Source organism: Anomaloglossus baeobatrachus, chromosome 5 (genome assembly GCF_048569485.1).
Source record: "Anomaloglossus baeobatrachus isolate aAnoBae1 chromosome 5, aAnoBae1.hap1, whole genome shotgun sequence".
Lineage (NCBI taxonomy): Eukaryota > Metazoa > Chordata > Amphibia > Anura > Aromobatidae > Anomaloglossus > Anomaloglossus baeobatrachus.
Genome location: NC_134357.1, coordinates 571,447,550 through 571,465,832, shown reverse-complemented (window position 1 = coordinate 571,465,832; position 18,283 = coordinate 571,447,550). Strand labels below are relative to the sequence as shown.

The 18,283-nt window shown below is 42.9% G+C and overlaps 2 protein-coding genes across 2 annotated transcripts in view; both read right to left on the bottom strand.

The window, feature by feature from the left end:
* LOC142313070 (uncharacterized) overlaps positions 1–5,941 on the bottom strand; it is a 36,862-nt gene extending 30,921 nt beyond the window's left edge. The window contains exon 1 of the mRNA XM_075352053.1: positions 5,918–5,941. Coding sequence (XP_075208168.1) covers positions 5,918–5,941 — 24 coding nt within the window. The remainder of the gene's footprint in view (positions 1–5,917) is intronic.
* Positions 5,942–6,453: 512 nt separating this feature from the next.
* On the bottom strand, positions 6,454–18,073 carry LOC142312376 (uncharacterized). The gene is made up of 5 exons (XM_075351316.1): positions 18,015–18,073; positions 10,260–10,923; positions 10,083–10,180; positions 9,796–9,886; positions 6,454–7,919 (listed from the first exon to the last, which is right to left on the bottom strand). The coding sequence occupies exons 2-5, from the start codon at positions 10,390–10,392 to the stop codon at positions 6,817–6,819; spliced, it is 1,425 nt and encodes a 474-aa protein (XP_075207431.1). The 5' UTR covers positions 10,393–10,923; positions 18,015–18,073; the 3' UTR covers positions 6,454–6,816.
* Between the last annotated feature and the right edge of the window lie 210 nt (positions 18,074–18,283).

The window sequence follows — 18,283 nt, the reverse complement described above, 5'->3', positions numbered from 1 at the left end:
ATTATATGAATCATTAGAGGGAAGAGAAGTAATGTCCCATAAAGGGACTAAATAAAAAAAAAAAAAGTAAAGAAAAATGGTAATAGTATTTAAAAAAATCTCAAAATAAAAAAAACAAAAGAAATAAAAATAAACGTTCCAATAAATATTTATATTGATGTAAACAAATTAAAAAAAACCTGCACATTTGTTATGACCGCATCTGTAACAACCCAAGCTATAAAACAGTCACAATAGTTAGCCCCTTCAGTGAACACGGTTAAAAAAAATGTAAAAAAACGTAGCAAAAACTATGTCTTTTCATCTAACAGGTGACAAAAAACGCGATAAAAATGCCATATATAAATAAAAAAGGTACAGCTGAAAATGTCATCTTGTCCCGCAAAAAACAATTCGCCATACAGCTCCGTCAGCGAAAAAAATAAAAAGTTATAGCTCTCAGAATACAGCAATGCAAAACATTTTTTTTCTATAAGATTGTTTTTATGGTGTAAATGCAGCAAAACATATAAAAAATAATAAAAATGTGGTATCTCTGCATTCTGAGGCACATGAAGAATAAAGCTGTATTATCACTTTTATGACATGGTGAACGGCGTAAAAAAAAAATCCTGAATTGCTGTTTCTTCATGATTCTGCCTCACAAAAAGTGGAATAGAAAGTGGTAAAAAAAAATTTTGTGGCTCAAAATGATACCAATAAAAACTCATCCCGCAAAAAGTATGACTCATCAAAAAATATAAAAAAAACTATAGCCTTCAAAATTCAGTGATGCAAAAAACCTTTATTTTGTAAAAAAAATGTCTTTTGAGACATGCACAAAACTACGATCATCAACACTTTTGTTGAATTCTTATATAATAAATAATGAGCTTTCGTCACTGCGAAGATCAGATGAATTTTGTGCTCCTAAATCCAAACCCTTCTAAACCCCACAATGTGCCTAAACCACAGTTAACGTCCACAAGTTTGGCATTGATGTGGTGAGGAGAGCCCATTTAATTTATGGGGTGCAGATTTCCAGAAGCAGAAACTGGGCAGAAGGTGCAGACACTACAATGTACTGGGCACTACAAGGGCTTATTTGCAATTTTTAATTCTGCAACATTCATTGCGTTTGACTGCATGGATGTTTTCCAGAGGCTAAAACATCTCTACAGCAATACATAAAGTCCCCGAGGGGTGCATAAACAAAATTTGGTCACTTGAGGGAGTCTTTGTTGTTCTAGCACTTACAGTGCTGGCCAAAAGTATTGGCACCCCTGCAATTCTGTCAGATAATACTCAGTTTCTTCTTGAAAATGATTGCAATCACAAATTCTTTGGTATTATTATCTTCATTTATTTTGCTTGCAATGAAAAAAACACAAAAGAGAATGAAACAAAAATCAAATCATTGATCATTTCACACAAAACTCAAAAAATGGGCCAGACAAAAGTATTGGCACCCTTAGCCTACTATTTGGTTGCACAACCTTTAGCCAAAATAACTGCGAACAACTGCTTCCGGTAACCATCAATCAGTTTCTTACAATGTTCTGCTGGAATTGTAGACCATTCTTCTTTGGCAAACTGCTCCAGGTCCCTGAGATTTGAAGGGTGCCTTCTCCAAACTGCCATTTTGAGATTTCTCCACAGGTGTTCTATGGGATTCAGGTCTGGACGCATTGCTGGCCACTTTAGTAGTCTCCAGTGCTTTCTATCAAACCATTTTCTAGTGCTTTTTGAAGTGTGTTTTGGGTCATTGTCCTGCTGGAAGACCCATGACCTCTGAGGAAGACCCAGATTTCTCACACTGGGCCCTACATTTATGCTGCAAAATTTGTTGGTAATCTTCAGACTTCATAATGCCATGCACACGGTTAAGCAGTCCAGCGCCAGAGGCAGCAAAGCAACCCCAAAACATCAGGGAACCTCCGCCATGTTTGACTGTAGGTACCGTGTTCTTTTCTTTGAATGCGTCTTTTTTTTTTTCCTGTAAACTCTATGTTGATGGCTTTTCCCAAAAAGCTCCACTTTTGTCTCATCTGACCAGAGAACATTCTGCCAAAACGTTTTAGGCTTTCTCAGGTAAGTGTTGGCAAATTCCAGCCTGGGTTTTTTATGTCTCGGGGTAAGAAGTGGGGTCTTCCTGGGTATCCTACCATACAGTCCCTTTTCATTCAGACGCCGACGGATAGTACGGGTTGACACTGTTGTACCCTCGGACTGCAGGGAAGCTTGAACTTGTTGAACTTGTTGAACTTGTTTGGATGTTAGTCGAGGTTCTTTATCCACCATCCGCACAATCTTCGTCAATTTTTCTTTTCCTTCCACATCTAGGGAGGTTAGCCACAGTGCCATGGGCTTTACACTTCTTGATGACTCTGCGCACCTTAGACACAGGAACTTTGAGGTTTTTGGAGATGGACTTGTAGCCTTGAGATTGCTCATGCTTCCTCACAATTTGGATTCTCAAGTACTCAGACAGTTCTTTGGTCTTCTTTCTTATCTCCATGCTCAATGTGGTACACACAAGGACACAGTACAGAGTTGAGTCAACTTTAAGCCATGTCAACTGGCTGCAAGTGTGATTTAGTTATTGCCAACACCTGTTAGGTGCCACAGGTAAGTTACAGGTGCTGTTAATTACACAAATTAGAGAAGCATTACATGATTTTTCAAACAGTGCCAATACTTTTGTCCACCCCCTTTTTTATGTTTGGTGTGGAATTATATCCAATTTGGCTTTATGACAATTTTTTTTTTTTCATTGAAGACAAATTAAATGAGATAATAATACCAAAGAATTTGTGATTGCAATTATTTTCAATAAGAAACTGAGTATTATCTGACAGAATTGCAGGGGTGCCAATACTTTTGGCCAGCAATGTAGGTGCTGTGCAAATGGAGTCTGCAAACTATTCTTGAAAAATCTGTGCTCCAAAAATAAGATAGCACTCCTTCCCTCCCAAGCCCTGTGGTGCAGCCAAACAGTACTTTACAATCACATGTGGAGTATTGCCACATTCAGAAAAAATTATGTAACACATCATGGGGTCTTTTTTACAGATTCGACTTGTGAAAATTATTTTGACACCAAATTTTCAACATTATTTTTTCTTCACTGCCCAATAGTATAACATTTTGTGACACACATGTGGTGTCAATATGCTAACTGCACCCCTGGATGAATTAATTGAGGGGTGCAGTCTGTAAAATGGGGTCAATTGTAGAGGATTTCTACTGTTCTGGCACCCTAGGGGCTCTGCCAATGGGACATGACACCTGTAAACCATTCCAACGAATTCTGAACTCCCTTTTTCACTTTGCACTGTGCCTCAAAAGTAGTATGGGGAATTTTTTGTGCTCTAAATTCAAGTGATGCTCCTTCCATTCCGAGCCCTTCCGTGCCACCAAACAGTTGATTTCCACCACATATGAGGTATCAGCGTACTCAGGAGAAATTGCACAACAAATTTTATAGTGAATTTTCTCTTGTTACCATTGTGAAAATAAAAGAATTGGGGTTAAAGTCTGGAGGAAAAATGTATTTTCTTATTTTCATGACTCAACGTTCTAAAATTCTGTGAAGCACCTGGGAATTCAAGATGCTCACCACACATCTAGAAAAATTACTTGAAAGGTCTAATTTTCAAAATGGGTCACTTGCGGGGGAGCTCCACAGTTTAGGCACCTCATGGGGTCTCCAAAAGCAACATGTCATCTGCTATCTATTCCAAAGAATTTTGCATTCAAAAATTCAATGGGAGCGCTTTCCCTCCGAGCCCTGCTGTGCGCCCAAACAGTAGATTTCCACCAAATTTGAGATATCCTCCTACTCAGAATAAATTGCACAATAAATTGTATGGAGCAATTTCTCTTTTTACCCTTGTGAAAATAGAAAAACTTTGGGCTAAAGTAATATTTTTGTGGGAAAAAGTAAAATTTTCATTTTTTGTTTCCACATTGCTTTAGTTCTTGTGGAATACCTAAAGAGTTAATACATTTCCTGATTGAGATTTTGAGCAGTGTGAGGGGTGCAGTTTTTAGAATCATGTCACTTTTGGGTATTTTCATTCACCCAGATTTCTCAAAGTCACTTCAAATGTGATGCGATCCCTAAAAAATGGTTTTGTAAATTTTGTTGGAAAAATGAGAAATTGTTGATAAACTTTGAATCCTTCTAAGGCTGCTTTCACACATCCGGTTTTTCCTGTGCGGCACAATCCGGCACTTTGCAGAAAAACCGCAACTGTTTTTTTTGCCGCCGGTTGCGTTTTTTTGCATAGACTTTCATTAGTGCCGGATTGTGCCGCATGGGCTTGCATTCGGTCTGGTTTTTGCCCCATGTGGCAGATTTAGCGGATGCGGCGGCCGGATGGAACGCTGCCTGGCATGTTTTTTTGTCCGGCAAAAAAAAATGCATCGCGCCGCATCCGGCCGATGTGGTGCGATTTGCAATGCATGCCTATGGACGCCGCATGCGGCATCCTGCGGCAAACACCGCATCCGGCTGCCGCATGCGGTTTTTTCCACTGCGCATGCTCAGTAGCATGCCGCAAGCAGCAAAAACCGGACGGGCCGCATGTCAAAAACTTATGCAAAGGATGCGGTATTGTCGCCGCATCCGTTGCATAGGTTTTAGAGCCGGATTGGCCGACTCTGCTAAAACCGGAGGTGTGAAAGCAGCCTCACTTCCTAAAAAAAATTAAATTATGTTTCGAAAATTGCGCTGATGTAAAGTAACATGTAGGAAATGTTATTTATTAACTATTTTGTGTGAGATACCTCACTGGTTTAAGAGCATAAAAATATAAAGTTTGAAAATTGCGAAATTTTATTTTTTTTTTTGTCAAATTTCTGATTTTTTACAAATAAACACAAAAATATTAGTCTAAATTTACCACTGACATGAAGTACAATATATCACGAAAAGAACAATCTCAGAATCACCGAGATTCGTTGAAACGTTCTCTAGTTATAACCTCAAAGTGACACTGGTCAGAATTGGAAAAAATGGTTGGGTGTTGAAGGTGAAAACAGGCTGGGGGGCGCGTAAAGGGGTTAAAAATTGTTGGTATGTGAGGGTACCCTTCCAATCTTGGCTGTGGTGGTGAAATGTGAAAACAGGCTCTGTAGGGTTTAATGTAATGTGGGCTGCGCCGTAGGCAGAAACCATTTTGGCTCATGCCCTAGCACCACCGAGAAATGGTCTCTCTGAGCGCGTTTCCTCTTTCTACTACTCCACTTCCTCCACATCCGGTCAGCATAACGCCTTCATGGCCATCCTTCAGCATAGCCAGGGGGAAACAACAGCAGGCTGTTCTGAGACTCATCTCTTTGGGGTTTAAATCGCCCACCGGAAAAGGAACTGTGGATAGACTCTGTATGGGCCTTTTTTAAATTGATACTGTGAGGCAACTTTTCCAATCTTGATTGTGGGTGAACTGGGAATACTAGCTCTGCAGGGGACTTTGGTTAAATGTATTCCTCTGTATAACTCTGGCGAGCTTAGCTGTGTGGGTGAACTGGGAATACAAGTTCTATAGGAGCCTTTTGTTAAACTAGTTGCTCTGTGGGAGAACTCTGAAAATAGGCTATGTAGGGGACATCTATTAAACTAGTTGCTCCGCAGGGGAACTCTGGCAATCTTGGCGGTGTGGATGAACTTGGGAATACAGGTAATATAGGGCCCTTTTGTTAAATTTGTTGCTCCATGGGGGAACTCGGTCAAACTTAGCTGTGTGGGTCGACTGTGGAAAGAGGCTCTGCTGGGGCCTATATTTAAAATGTATGCTTTGTGGGAAATATTCACTGTGTGGGTGAACTGGGAATACAGGCCCTGTAAGGGCTTTTTAAAGTTGTTTGTTTGTGGAGAAACTCTGAAATCCATCTCTGGGGGGTGATTATTAAAAATGTTAGTTTATTCATTTACTTGCTCTGTAACCATGATTGCCATGGTTATTACCCTATCCATATTTGTCCTGCTCTTACCACCATTTTGCTTCCTTTTGCAGCCCCTTAGCCCTAACTACAACCATTTTAAAGCCATTTTTCAGTATAGACACTCGGGTTCCCATTGACTTGTATGGGGTTCGGCGTATGGGGTCAAGTCCGGTTCCCGAACCAAACTTTTGTTTCAAGTCTGGCCGAACCCATCGAACTTGAACATCCATGGGTCCACTCATCTATACTGACCAATTAAAAATTTGCTTAGTCATACGTAGGCCGCGGCACATAATCATATGAAAAATCTGACTGATTTTCATCCAGGAGAGTAGGACGAGTGAAATCTGTTTGGCATTCCATATGTCATGCGAGTGTTTTCTTTTTTTCTTGCCTAGCATCCTCTGACATGCATGTGACATCCATATGCAATGCTTTTTTTATTCTCAGCGTAAGCGAGATATAATTCTAATAATCTGGTGTAAATAAAAACAGTAAAATCATAAGTTTACACATATCCACCATTTATTTCAATAAAAGATTTGTAGCATGATAGCCAAAGCATGAAAGGGAACATGATGCAAATTCAACTGTTTCGGTCTGTGTATACGGAATGTCCTGCTCAGTGCTGCCGAGCTTACTGATTGACTACCACGATGTCGACGTGACTTTAGTGCCGCAGCCAAAATCGGATATATGACCAGCGACACAGACTCACCACTGGCAACGGGTAGATTGAGAAGTCTGACATATATATAACTGAACCCAGAGACCAAAATATATATTGAAAGGGGACAACCCCTTTAACTTCACCTTTTCTTTTTTCTATTTTACAATTCGGTTATTTCTGCTGCTTACATAATTTTTCTGTGAATATATTCATCATTTTTAACATGAAGATGGCTTCTCCCCTGCATGAGTTTTTAGATGCACAACAAGAGTTGATTTATAGGAATAACACTTTCCACATTCGGGACATGAAAATGGCTTTTCCCCGGTGTGGCTTCTCTGATGTCTAATAAGTCTTGATTTAATGCTATAACATTTCCCGCATTCTGAACAGGAAAATGGCTTCTCCCCAGTGTGAGTTCTAAGATGCATAACAAGTTTTGATTTATTGCTATAACATTTCTCACATTCTGTGCATGAAAATTGTTTCTCCCATGTGTGGATTCTCTGATGTTTATCAAGTCTTGATTTAACACTAAAACTTTTTCCACATTCTGTACATGAAAATGGCTTCTCCCCTGTGTGAATTCTCCCATGTATAACAAGTTCTCCTTTGTAGGTAAAACATTTCCCACATTCTGAACATGAAAATGGCTTCTCCCCTGTGTGAGTTTTCTTATGTTTAAAAAGGTCTCCTTTGTAAGGAAAACATTTCCCACACTCTGGGCATGAAAATGGCTTCTCCCCTGTGTGAGTTCTCTGATGTGAATCAAGGTTTTGTTTGTTTCTAAAACATTTTCCACATTCTGAACAGGAAAATGGCCTCTCCCCTGTGTGAATTATCTTATGTTTAGCAAGAACTGCTTTGTAAGTAAAACATTTCCCACATTCTGAACATGAAAATGGCTTCTCCCCTGTGTGAGCTTTCTGATGTCTAACAAGATCTTTTCTGTAGGTAAAACATTTCCCACATTCAGGGCATGAAAATGGCTTCACTCCTGTGTGAATTCTCTGATGTGCAACAAGAGTAGATTTGTGTTTAAAACGTTTCCCACACTCTAAACACGAAAATGGCTTCTCCCCTGTATCAGCTATTTGATGTTCAGTGTTCCTCATGATGTTTTTATTTTGATTAACAGTCTGCATTGTGTGAGAAGAGACATCATCCTGAAGAGTATCAGATGATGGATATTGACTGTAATCGTCTGGAATTATAAAAGGGATAATGACATGCTCTTCATCTGTATCTGGTGTGATATCAGGATTATCTGATTTAAAATCTGAAAATATATGAAGTCCCTCTGAACTCCTGGTATAGTCATCTGTCAAGAAAAAAAATACAAATAATTGTCGTAAAATTCAATTGTCAACTGACCAAGGCAACATAGGCAACAGGAAACCTCAATCCGCAGACTAAAAGCTTATGATGTTACACAAACAAGTTACATTCATACAGTCCCTTACAGTAGTGAAAGATACAGGGGACAAGCAGTATGGTAATGTAACAAGTGTAAAGCTGGAGTGGCACATGCGGTTTTTGTTGGCTTTTAGGTTGGCTTAGATTTGTACTATAGTATATGTCTCACATGATAGTAAATTTGTTGTGCCGTGTACGGTCCAGTCCACTTCCGCTAGCTTTTAGAAAAGTGTTACGAGCGTTCAAGAAAGTTTAAAAAGTTGTGAATGATAAATCATACTTGTTTTAATGATACTTTAACACTCTGTCCATTATTATCCCGATACCTCGCTAGTCTCTATATTTAATCTTTTGGCCACATCAGCATGCAATAATTATTGGCTGCAAAGGTGGCAAGTATGATTGTCTGCAGTGATTACATGTCCATTCAGCAATTCTGCTCATTTAAATGTTGCCATTAAAGAATGTATTAAATTAAAACAGCTTATGCACCGCCCTGAGAGGGGCCTGGCCGCTTCCTCCGCTTGCACGAGCGCCTCCAGACCGGGGGCCACGTCACTCTTGTTAAGGGGAGTAGGCGGTGGGAGGATGGTGGTCGTGTAACGGGTCGTGACGCCACCCACGGGTCGTGGTGACGGGAAAAGCACCACCGCTGCGGCTGAAGTAATGGCGGGCTCGTCCGGGATCGGTGTTGCGGCCACAGCCGAGATGTTAGTCCCTCCATGGGTAGGGGCGGTGTGTCTCAGGGCCCGGTGAGGGACTGTACGAGTTGGTGGTTGTTGTAGTCGGGGTGCAGGTCGCCGTGCCGCGGTGTAGTGTGTCGTGCCCGGATGGCACTGGTGTACTCACGATTAATTCACACTGAGTCACTGGTAAACCAAAGTTCGGTAGTGGTCGGTCCCTGCGGCCGGCTGCTGATGTCCCTTGTGGGGTTGATGGTGGCCCCTTTTCCCATGCACCTCTGGATGTTTGTGGTTCGGCCCCCCTGCCTAAGCAGTGGTAGCCCGCTCCCCGGCGTTGAGCTGCCGGAGGAGCCCTCGGTTGCCCGCAGGCGCTGGCCCGTTGGGTGCTTGGCCCTTGGCAGAGCCGCTCACCCGGTCTCGGTGGGCTTTTGCCTTCTTTCGGGACTTTGGTTGTGGATGAACCCGTGAGGTCCGGCCAGCAATCAGTCAATTCGCCTATACTCAGTGGCTTCTAAGCTAGGACGGGGTCTGAGTACCCTTCTGTTTGGTGCTCCGGTACACGTTTGACTCCCCGGTTCGGGACCGGCGGGCCACAACCCAGGCCCGGTCCGTACAGTTCCGCCGATTGCTGTACCGGTACTCCTGCAGACGGCCACCACCGCCTGCCTGCCTGACGTTCTCTAAGGGGCCCAGGCTCCTACCCTGACAGTCTCTCTCCTTTTTCTCCTCCTGACACTGTAAACTCTCAACTTTCTCTCTTTCTGCTTGAATTTACTGCCCCAGGACAGTAGTCTCCTCGGTGGGCGTGTCTTTCCACCTGACTCCGCTCACCTGGTGTGCTCTACTTGCCCTGGGGGAGGCATGAGGTCTCCCTATCGGGTGACATGTGTGTGACCTCACAGGGGGTGTGTGTGTGTGTGTGTGTGTGTATGTGGCTGATGTAATTACCTGTGACCCCTGGGGTCCAGGGCGTCACACTTATACCTTTTCATCATTCACAAATCTGAATTTTCAGCCAGTGATATCCATGTCAAATAAAAAAACAACTTATAAAGGAACTAGCCAATAACTGAGTAGAGTTTAGAAGCTATTACTCACCTGCACTGTCATCTGTAGGAATCTCCTCTTTACATCGCTCATCACACCTCACATATGTCTCTGTAGTATTAATATGGCTCAGATCTTCCCCCTGAAACAAATATTGTAAAAGTCACAGACAGATGGAGAAGTCCAATCTATGATCAGCTCTAATCCTGCCATCTCCACCGCTCTCATTACAGAAGTATAAACATATAATACTGGAGGATAAAACAAGACTGAGCACAAGACCTTCACAGCCGTCTACACATCATAGGGAGATTTCATGACCCCTTCTCTCCATCTACCTGATGATCCTGAGGAACATCGGGATCTTCTTGTTTACAGTCCTGTGGGAGAAGAGGACGGGGACATCTCTCTGGTGTTGTCCTCTTACTGGATAGAACTGGAGGAGACACATACAGGGACTGAATTCATTCCTTACATACAGATAATTATAGGCCGTGTGTATTTGGTCCTATTACCTGGTGATGTGAGCGGCTGGGGAGCCTCCATCATGACGTGTTCGTACAGATCTTTGTGTCCTTCTAAATACTCCCACTCCTCCATGGAGAAATAGACGGTGACGTCCTGACACCTTATAGGAACCTGACACATACAATGATACCGTCACCCCCGATCCCTTCATAGCGTTACTGTATAATGTCCCAGCATTCCCAGCAGTGTCACCTCTCCAGTCAGCAGCTCAATCATCTTGTAGGTGAGTTCTAGGATCTTCTGGTCATTGATGTCCTCATGTATCGGGGGCTGAGGTGGAGGACCCGTGATTGGGCTCAGGGGTCTTCCCCATCTCTCATACACAGGGTCCTGACAGCGCTCACTAGAGGTCTTCTTCACTACTGTGTAATCCTGGTTATGGAGAGACACAGTAATAAATCTCACTCCAGACATCTCCAGAGTCCTCACCTCTCCAGTTCTGTGCATCTGTTATTCCCATAGATAAGAATGATGTAATGGGACGTCATCAGAATCTCTCACCTCTCCAGTAAGCCGGAAGAGGATCTCTAGGGTGAGGTGTAATATCCTCTCCGCCATCTTGTCCCTGTCCATATCCATCCTTCACGGGGCAATCAGGAGAATTCTCTTCTATAGAAGATCTCCACTGAGAGGATCCGATATTGTTGGGACCTGAATGGGTGGACGATAAGCTGATGAAAAATAATAAATGCCATATAACAAAACACAAATACTGTAAACCTTTCTTCCTAAATACTGGCCACAGAAATCCATTGTTTGCATTGATTACAATTGCACGTTGCTTCTGACATAGATGCATAGTGAGCATCAATCTTTGGCGCTCTATGCACTATAGGAATTTAAGATTGGTTTCGTTACACCATCTCACCCTCAGTCTAAAAGCTAAATTGAACAAGTTAATCAGTTTCATCGAGGAGAGCTCTACCTATCAAGCAGGTCAATCCAGTGTACTACAAGCTTTTTTGTGGTTTCTGATTTTTTTCATGTATCCCTTTTTAAGCCACTAATTCTAAATACTGTAGTTTCTCTTAAAAGTCCCTGTTTTCCCCTAAAGTCCTCTCCTGGTTCTAGTGCTGATAATATTGATGTTGGAGTGAAGCAGGTTTTAGAATATAGCCTGTTGTTTAAATCAGTGTTCTATTGTCACGCTGGGAGCGAAAGGACTCCTGGTGAGTGATGCAACACAAAGAGAAAATCAGGGAGACAATACAATGGAAACCTCTAGTGCTAGGGAGAGGGATCACCTTCTAACACTCACCTGAGATTGAATCCTGCACTCCCTAACGTAACTAGATAGCTCCTTACCCCTGTGTGTGGTTACGTGCCTAGGTCCTCATTTGCGCTGAAATCACCCTGACTAGTGTGAAGGCCAGCAAGATGCTAGTCTCGCCACTACAAAAAAACAACACAAGGATGATAAGACAAACAGGTGGGGGGAAAAAAACACATCAAATAGCACTCTACGGCTTCTCCAGCAGGAAAGTTCTCAGCTGCAATAGAAACGAACACCTAAGCTTCTCCAGAGACAGGTTTCTTCAAAGTGGACAGTATAGAATGAACAATAGCTGAAATAGGGAGGAGTGAGGAGCGGTTATTTATAGCAGAAGTGAGTGGCTACAGCTGAGGTTACAACTACGTGTTAGATCACAGCAGAATAGAAAGGAATCTTAACCACTTCAGTACCGGAAGGAATTAAATATGCTTCAACTCAGGGTAAACAAAGAGCAGGCACTAACGAGGACATGTGCTCAACTATACCTAGATCCCCGCAAGATCACAACAAGCCGTGATAGACTCATGACATATATGAATTTTAAAACATTCTGGACAATTTTTGTTTATATATATCACAGTTAGTAATATTTTGAATTTTCCCAGTAGTCACTAGAGCTATTTTAGTCTCAAACACTTCCTATCCTTTAAGCAACAGTTTTCAGCAGGCTTATTATCATCAAAGAGAGGATTAAAATGATAGGTAACAACTCTATATAAGGCTGATAATACAGGATCCACTAATCACATCAGGATCTTCTTGTTTACAGTCCTGTTGGAGAATTGGACGGGACATCTCTCTGGTGTTGTCCTCTTACTGGATAAAACTGGAGGAAACACATACAGGGACTGAATTCATTATCTCTATATAGGCCGTGGGTATAAAGTCCTAATGCTAGTATGTATGGCACAAGACTACGGTAGCCAATATTGTAACGTAAGTTATTGCAGATTTTAGCTTTCTACAGAATCATCAATGTTATGTTGAACAAGTAACTGTTTTACTTAGGACATACAGCAACCATTATATACATCATCACAACGCCTCTAACAATGTAGACCCACCTTCCATACTACTTTAGGCGCAACAAAACTAGTAGAGTTGATGTGTGAGGCCAAAGTAGAGATGATACGATTAACGGCTCAGAGAATCAAGAGATGGGACACCTGTGTAGTGTTCAGCATGATGATTCTAATTTCTTGGAATGCAAGTAGGGTTTAAGAACATTCTTGACCTTGGAGAAAGAAGACTAGGTTCTGTGCCAAATGGTTGTACAACGTTTTCTACAATTTCGATTGCGCGGAGACGTGTTTGGATTTAGGCTATATCTCAGTCCCTCAGAAATTTAGGAGCAATTGTGAAATGCGTCAGATAGATGTAGTGTAAAGGTGCTATATGGTGGATTTAAACCATAAAATGGAGACGGAGAAGACAAAATGGATTCTGATCTCCCACACTACACAGAGTCGATGTCCTTCTGACTCCTTCCTGTTTTCTGATTCCTCTCTTTTGCGATCTCTAGATTCTGCTCTCTGATGAGCTTGCTCAGTATTTTTACTGTTTGCTCCCCAATCTTCTATTGTCTACATAAGGTAACTAGAACTACCTATTATTTGGGTTTCTTGTTCAAGTTAACCCCTTAATACATTGCATCAGTAACCGAACCCTAATTTGAGTGCATTTTTCGGTTAATGTTACAACTTATTCAGTGATGACTTTCTTATTCTTGGTGTTGATTAGAGATGAGCGTGTGTGTTCGGGTTCGGACGAACTTAAGTTAAACGTTCGTTTCCGGTCCCAGACTTGACCTCAATTTGTTCCCAAACTTTAAGTAAGTCAATAGGGACCCAATTGAACAGACCTCAACTCGAGTAATGAGTATTACTGGAAGTCACTGCCTGGGCAGTTCGGCTCTCCGTCAGCATATAGCCAGCCATAAACAAAGCATTTTCGGACACAGAGGACTTTTTTTATTGTTTTACTGTTTGTTTTTTGCTACACACAACATCCGCAAAATGTTGTTTTTACCCCCAGTGAGAGCCATTCAGAGACTCCAAGCGGCTCTCACTGGGTCGAGCACCAAACGTACCTGAGCACAGTGATGCTCAATCGAGTGGTTAGCATACGAACAGCATCTGAACTCGGACACCGCCTTTTTAAGATGGTGGAATCTGTCTTCCCACGCCGACTATAGTCTTATGGTGTGTTGGTCTGTGTTTTGGTCTGTGTGCTATTGTGCCCAAGTCCTGCTGGCAACTGTGTTTCTTTGCGCTTGGTGATGTTGTGGAGAAACCAGTTTTCTTGTCTAAATCCTGCTCTTATTTTCCTCTTATGCCCTTATTGTCTTATACCTCTGTATGAGTCTGCTGTGAGATAGAGTTTTAGTTTCCCCTGTTTGTCCATCTATGTTGGGGTTATCACACTCCTGCCCCGACCCTCCCATGGGGTATAGGGGAGCAAGTTTAAGATCAGGGCTGATCAGGAGCAGGATCAGGAAGGGGGTTCAGACTTCCTCACCTTGAGAGGTAAGGTAACTTTGAGATAAGGGATAGCTAGGGTCCCCTAGCCTGAGGGCCTCTCCCCTGTGCTCTCCCCATTCACCATGACATCCGGGCACCCAATGTTGGATACGAACCCTGAAATTCAGAGTTTGGATTAGCTCATCCTTGGTATTCATGCTTTACGCGGTTCTTTGCCTCTCCTGTGTATGCTAATGAGTTAAAAGATCACCTTTTTGCATCCATTTTTTCACTACATATTAATGTCACGTTTGTGTTTTCTTCACATGTGATGAAGAAACGCCTTCAAGGTCTTATACATTTTTTGTACCCCTTTTTATGTTGGTTTATATTAGATACAGGATGGTAGATTGTTTTAGAAACAAATTACTGTATTTTTCAGTTTATAAAACGCACTTTTCCTCCCACAAATTTGGGATGAAAATGAGGTGTGTGTCTTTTAATCCGAATGTAGTTTACCGGGAGGTGGTGAAGAGGGCTCACAAGAGGCAGGGGCAATGCTGCGGGCTACAAGGGCAATGCTGCAGGCGCTGTGCAGTGGGTGCTATGCTGGTGCTCGCTGTGGGCGGTGAGGCAGGAGCCGTCCTGAAAATCTCAGTGATGCAAGCATCAAATAATCGTGCCCGGAGTGGGCGTGTGTGCAGATGGAGCTCTTGGCTCAAGATCTCATCTGTGCACCTCCAGCCCATTGATCTCTCAACAGCGGACTTAAGTTAAATGGCACCCAGAGGTGGCGCATACGCAGATGAGATCCCGGCATGTCATTGAGCCGACAGCTCAATCTGCGCATTCGCCAACTCTGGGCACCATTTCTTTGAAGCCCGCATCGCTAACAGACTCTGGATGTTGCCTGTCTTACAGCGCTCGCAGCGAGGATCTGAGACACCCGCCACATCATCCTACTCCCCCACCACCCCAGCCTCCTGTGACCCTGCTGCACCACCGCTGACCCCCCCCCACCCACCCCCCGGTAAGACACCACCGGATTATGAGATGTACCCCCTCCTTTTTTTCCTCTAAATTTTAGATGCGGCTTATAATTATGTGTGTCTTATAATAAACCAAAAAATACGGTACACATTTTTTAATATTGAAAACTATTCAACCCATGAAGGTAAACACTGTACAGAAGAAAAGCCAGATTTGTCATTCTTAGGTTACTATACCACCAATTCGCAGATCAAAATGTCAAATATGTCCTGCAACATTAAAAACTGGCTCTCACACTGCACCATAAACCGGGAAAATATAAAATGTAAAGCATCTCAGAATATGATGACTTAAGCCAAATTTATTTAGTATGTGTATAACAAATTTCAGAATTTTTTTTTTAGACCACTAAAATAATTCCAACAATCGTGTACCAAGTAATTTTTACTACACAACAGATTTGAAAAGACATCGAAACACAAAAAAAATGGTGAAATCGCACTCTTAATCACAATTTCACCCAACTAAGCTTTTTCACGGTATATTATGTGGTATAATCATTGGGTATCATTCATAGCTGCAACTCATCCAGCAAAATCACAAAACAATGAAGTTATGGCTCTTACATGAACAGGAAAAAATGGAAATGCAATAATGAGAAGTAGCTGTGTCCAGAAGTGGTTATATAGATCTGCATGGAGAAAGAACTACATCTTCCATCAACTTCTCGAAGTGAAGGAAGTGGGAGAAGCTAGAGAAGTGAAGAAATAGAGTAGGCGGAATGCATGTTCAGTCCTGTCCAAAAAATAAAGAAGAGAGTGTCCACTCTAGTGGGCTCACTTAGAGGCCTCCATTTGTCTGAAGCAGAATGGGAGAGAGTATCTTCCATTTAGCCAAGGAAAACAGAGGGAAGATCCTCCAATATATGCTAAGCAGAGTGAGAAAGAAAAACAATCCTTCGGCATATACGCAGGACCGGAGTTAGTGGGTGTGAACTGCTAAATGGGCATGGCGTTTCTACAAAGACCAGCTGCTTATTGGTTGTCATTATTGATGAGCAAACTTGAGGTTCGATATTTGGAGTTCGGGTTTGGAAACCGACTACCAAAAACCCCCCAAAAAACACCAAAATTCGGGTTCAAAGTTCGAGGGAGTTATGATTGCAAACCACTCAAGCGAGAAGCAATGTGCTTAGGTATGATTGATGCTCAGCCCTGTGCGAGCTCCTAGCAGTGTTTGATCGGCTCACACAAGGGGTAAAATCAGCGTGATCACATGTAGTGCGCAGACACAAAAAATATCTAAAAACCCCGCCCACTCTCCCCCGAAAGTGTTCTGCTTATGGCTGGCCGCACGTGGGCTTCCATTGAGGTTCGAATCAAGTCAGTCACAAACCGAACCTTATCTAAGGTTCAACTGTACCCTTCGAACCAAACTTCCAAAGGTTCGCTGATCTCTAGTTGTCATATTAGGGACTGGGCATAGTATGGTGTTGCCTACGTGTAGTATCGCAATTGTTTGTATGCTTATACACAGGCAATACGTCAACCAATAGTTAGCCAATCCATACAATAGTGTGAGGAAACGCAAGACCATACCTACTAAGCTGCTCACTGAAACTGCAAGTATGCACAATCCTTATCTGAGGTAGAAAGGGTAAAAGAGCCTCCTCCATTTTGTGCTGCACAAAGTTATCACCGACCTCTCTTACTACCAACTTCCCTTACCACCAACCTCTCTGACCACCGACCTCGCCAATCAATGATCTCCCCAATCACCAACCTCTACAACCAATGACTTTTCCAACCACAGATGTCTCTGACCATCGACCACTGATCTCTCCAATCACCGACGTCTCCAACCAATAATCTCTCTGATCACTCTTCCCAACGACTTCGGTAACCACCGAACTCTGCGACCCCTGGCCTCTCTGATTACTGTCCAGTGCGGCCGGTGTCATCAGACCGTTTCCTCCGCAGTCATTAATACAACAGATGGAGATATCAGTCTGCACAGTGTGAATGGGACGTTGTGTGAGGAAACCGCTGAGATGTTCCCGTTCTCTGGTATCAGATACTCAATGTTGTCCTGGACCCTGCACTGGTTCTATCCGTACAGCAGAGGTCGGCAGTAACAGCCAATCCCTGTGCTCCGCTATAGCCGCCCTGGTAACGGTCCAATGCCGGCCCTTCTGTAAACCGCTCCCCCCGAGGTGAGGTCCATCTACAGCCGCGGAGAAGGCCCCGAAATAGTTTCAGTGCTGAAGGGGTTAAAGAGTTTGTGCACCACTTTTAGGCTATGTTCACACACTGCGTTTTTTACCTGCGTTTTTGGTCCATTTTTGCTGCAGAAATTTCTTGAGAAATTCTTGTAACCTTTCTGCAGACATTCCCCAGCAAAACCTATGGCAAAAAAAATTAGCTGTGCACACACTGCGTTTTTTTCTTAAGAAAATTCTTTCAGTAGATTTTCTTAAGAAAAAGAATGAGCATGTCACTTCTTTTCTGCAGCTAACTGCGTTTTTTGCCATAGATAATTGGCACAATAACGCAGGGAGCAACCAGCGGTAAAAACGCACCAAAAACGGACCGAAAACGCACCAAAAACGCACCGAAAACGCGGCAAAAACGCAGGTGCGTTTTTGGTGCATTTTTAACACAGGTGCACTCTTAAGAAATTTCTTAAGAAAAATCATTTTTCTAGTGTGAACATAGCCTAACACTGATGGCCTATCCTGTTGATATAGGTCATCACTGTCTGATGGGCCGACACCCCGCACTCCCACTAATCAGCGTTTTTCGGTGCTGGCACCAGCCAAATGCTCAGTTCTGGAGCTGCCCATCTTCTGATAGCGGCCGCGGTTCTGCACAATCGCCTCCTATTGATTTGAATGAGAAGTGCGGGGTGTCGGACCCCGGATGATCAAACATTGATGACCTATATTACCAGGATAGGCAAACGATGTAAAAGCAGTGGACAACCTCTTTAATCCTGCACCCAATAATGTTTCATCCACCTACCTCCACCCTCAGAGCCGCACACTAGATATATGGCTGCTCTGTGCTCACTGCTTACAGGACCTGTGATGATGTCACATGGAGGGGAGGAGTCAGGGAGTCACATGATCAGATGATCAGCTTCTCAGTGTATGCAGGACTCTGCTGTGCTGGTTGTCATGGTGCTGGATGAGGGGAAGTTTATGTGTGGGGTCAGGAGGGGTTTACAGTGTGGATGTAGCAGAGCCGAGTGTGTACAAGGTGTACGGAGTGGAGCCGTGTGTGTACTAGTT

Coding starts and splice junctions, on each gene's coding strand:
- LOC142312376 (XM_075351316.1), bottom strand. CDS start 10,392: ATGTGTCAGGTTCCTATAAGGTGTCAGGACGTCACCGTCTATTTCTCC. Junction 10,181..10,259: donor CCAGCCGCTCACATCACCAG/GTAATAGGACCA, acceptor TGTCTCCTCCAG/TTCTATCCAGTAAGAGGACA. Junction 9,887..10,082: donor ATGTTCCTCAGGATCATCAG/GTAGATGGAGAG, acceptor TATTTGTTTCAG/GGGGAAGATCTGAGCCATAT.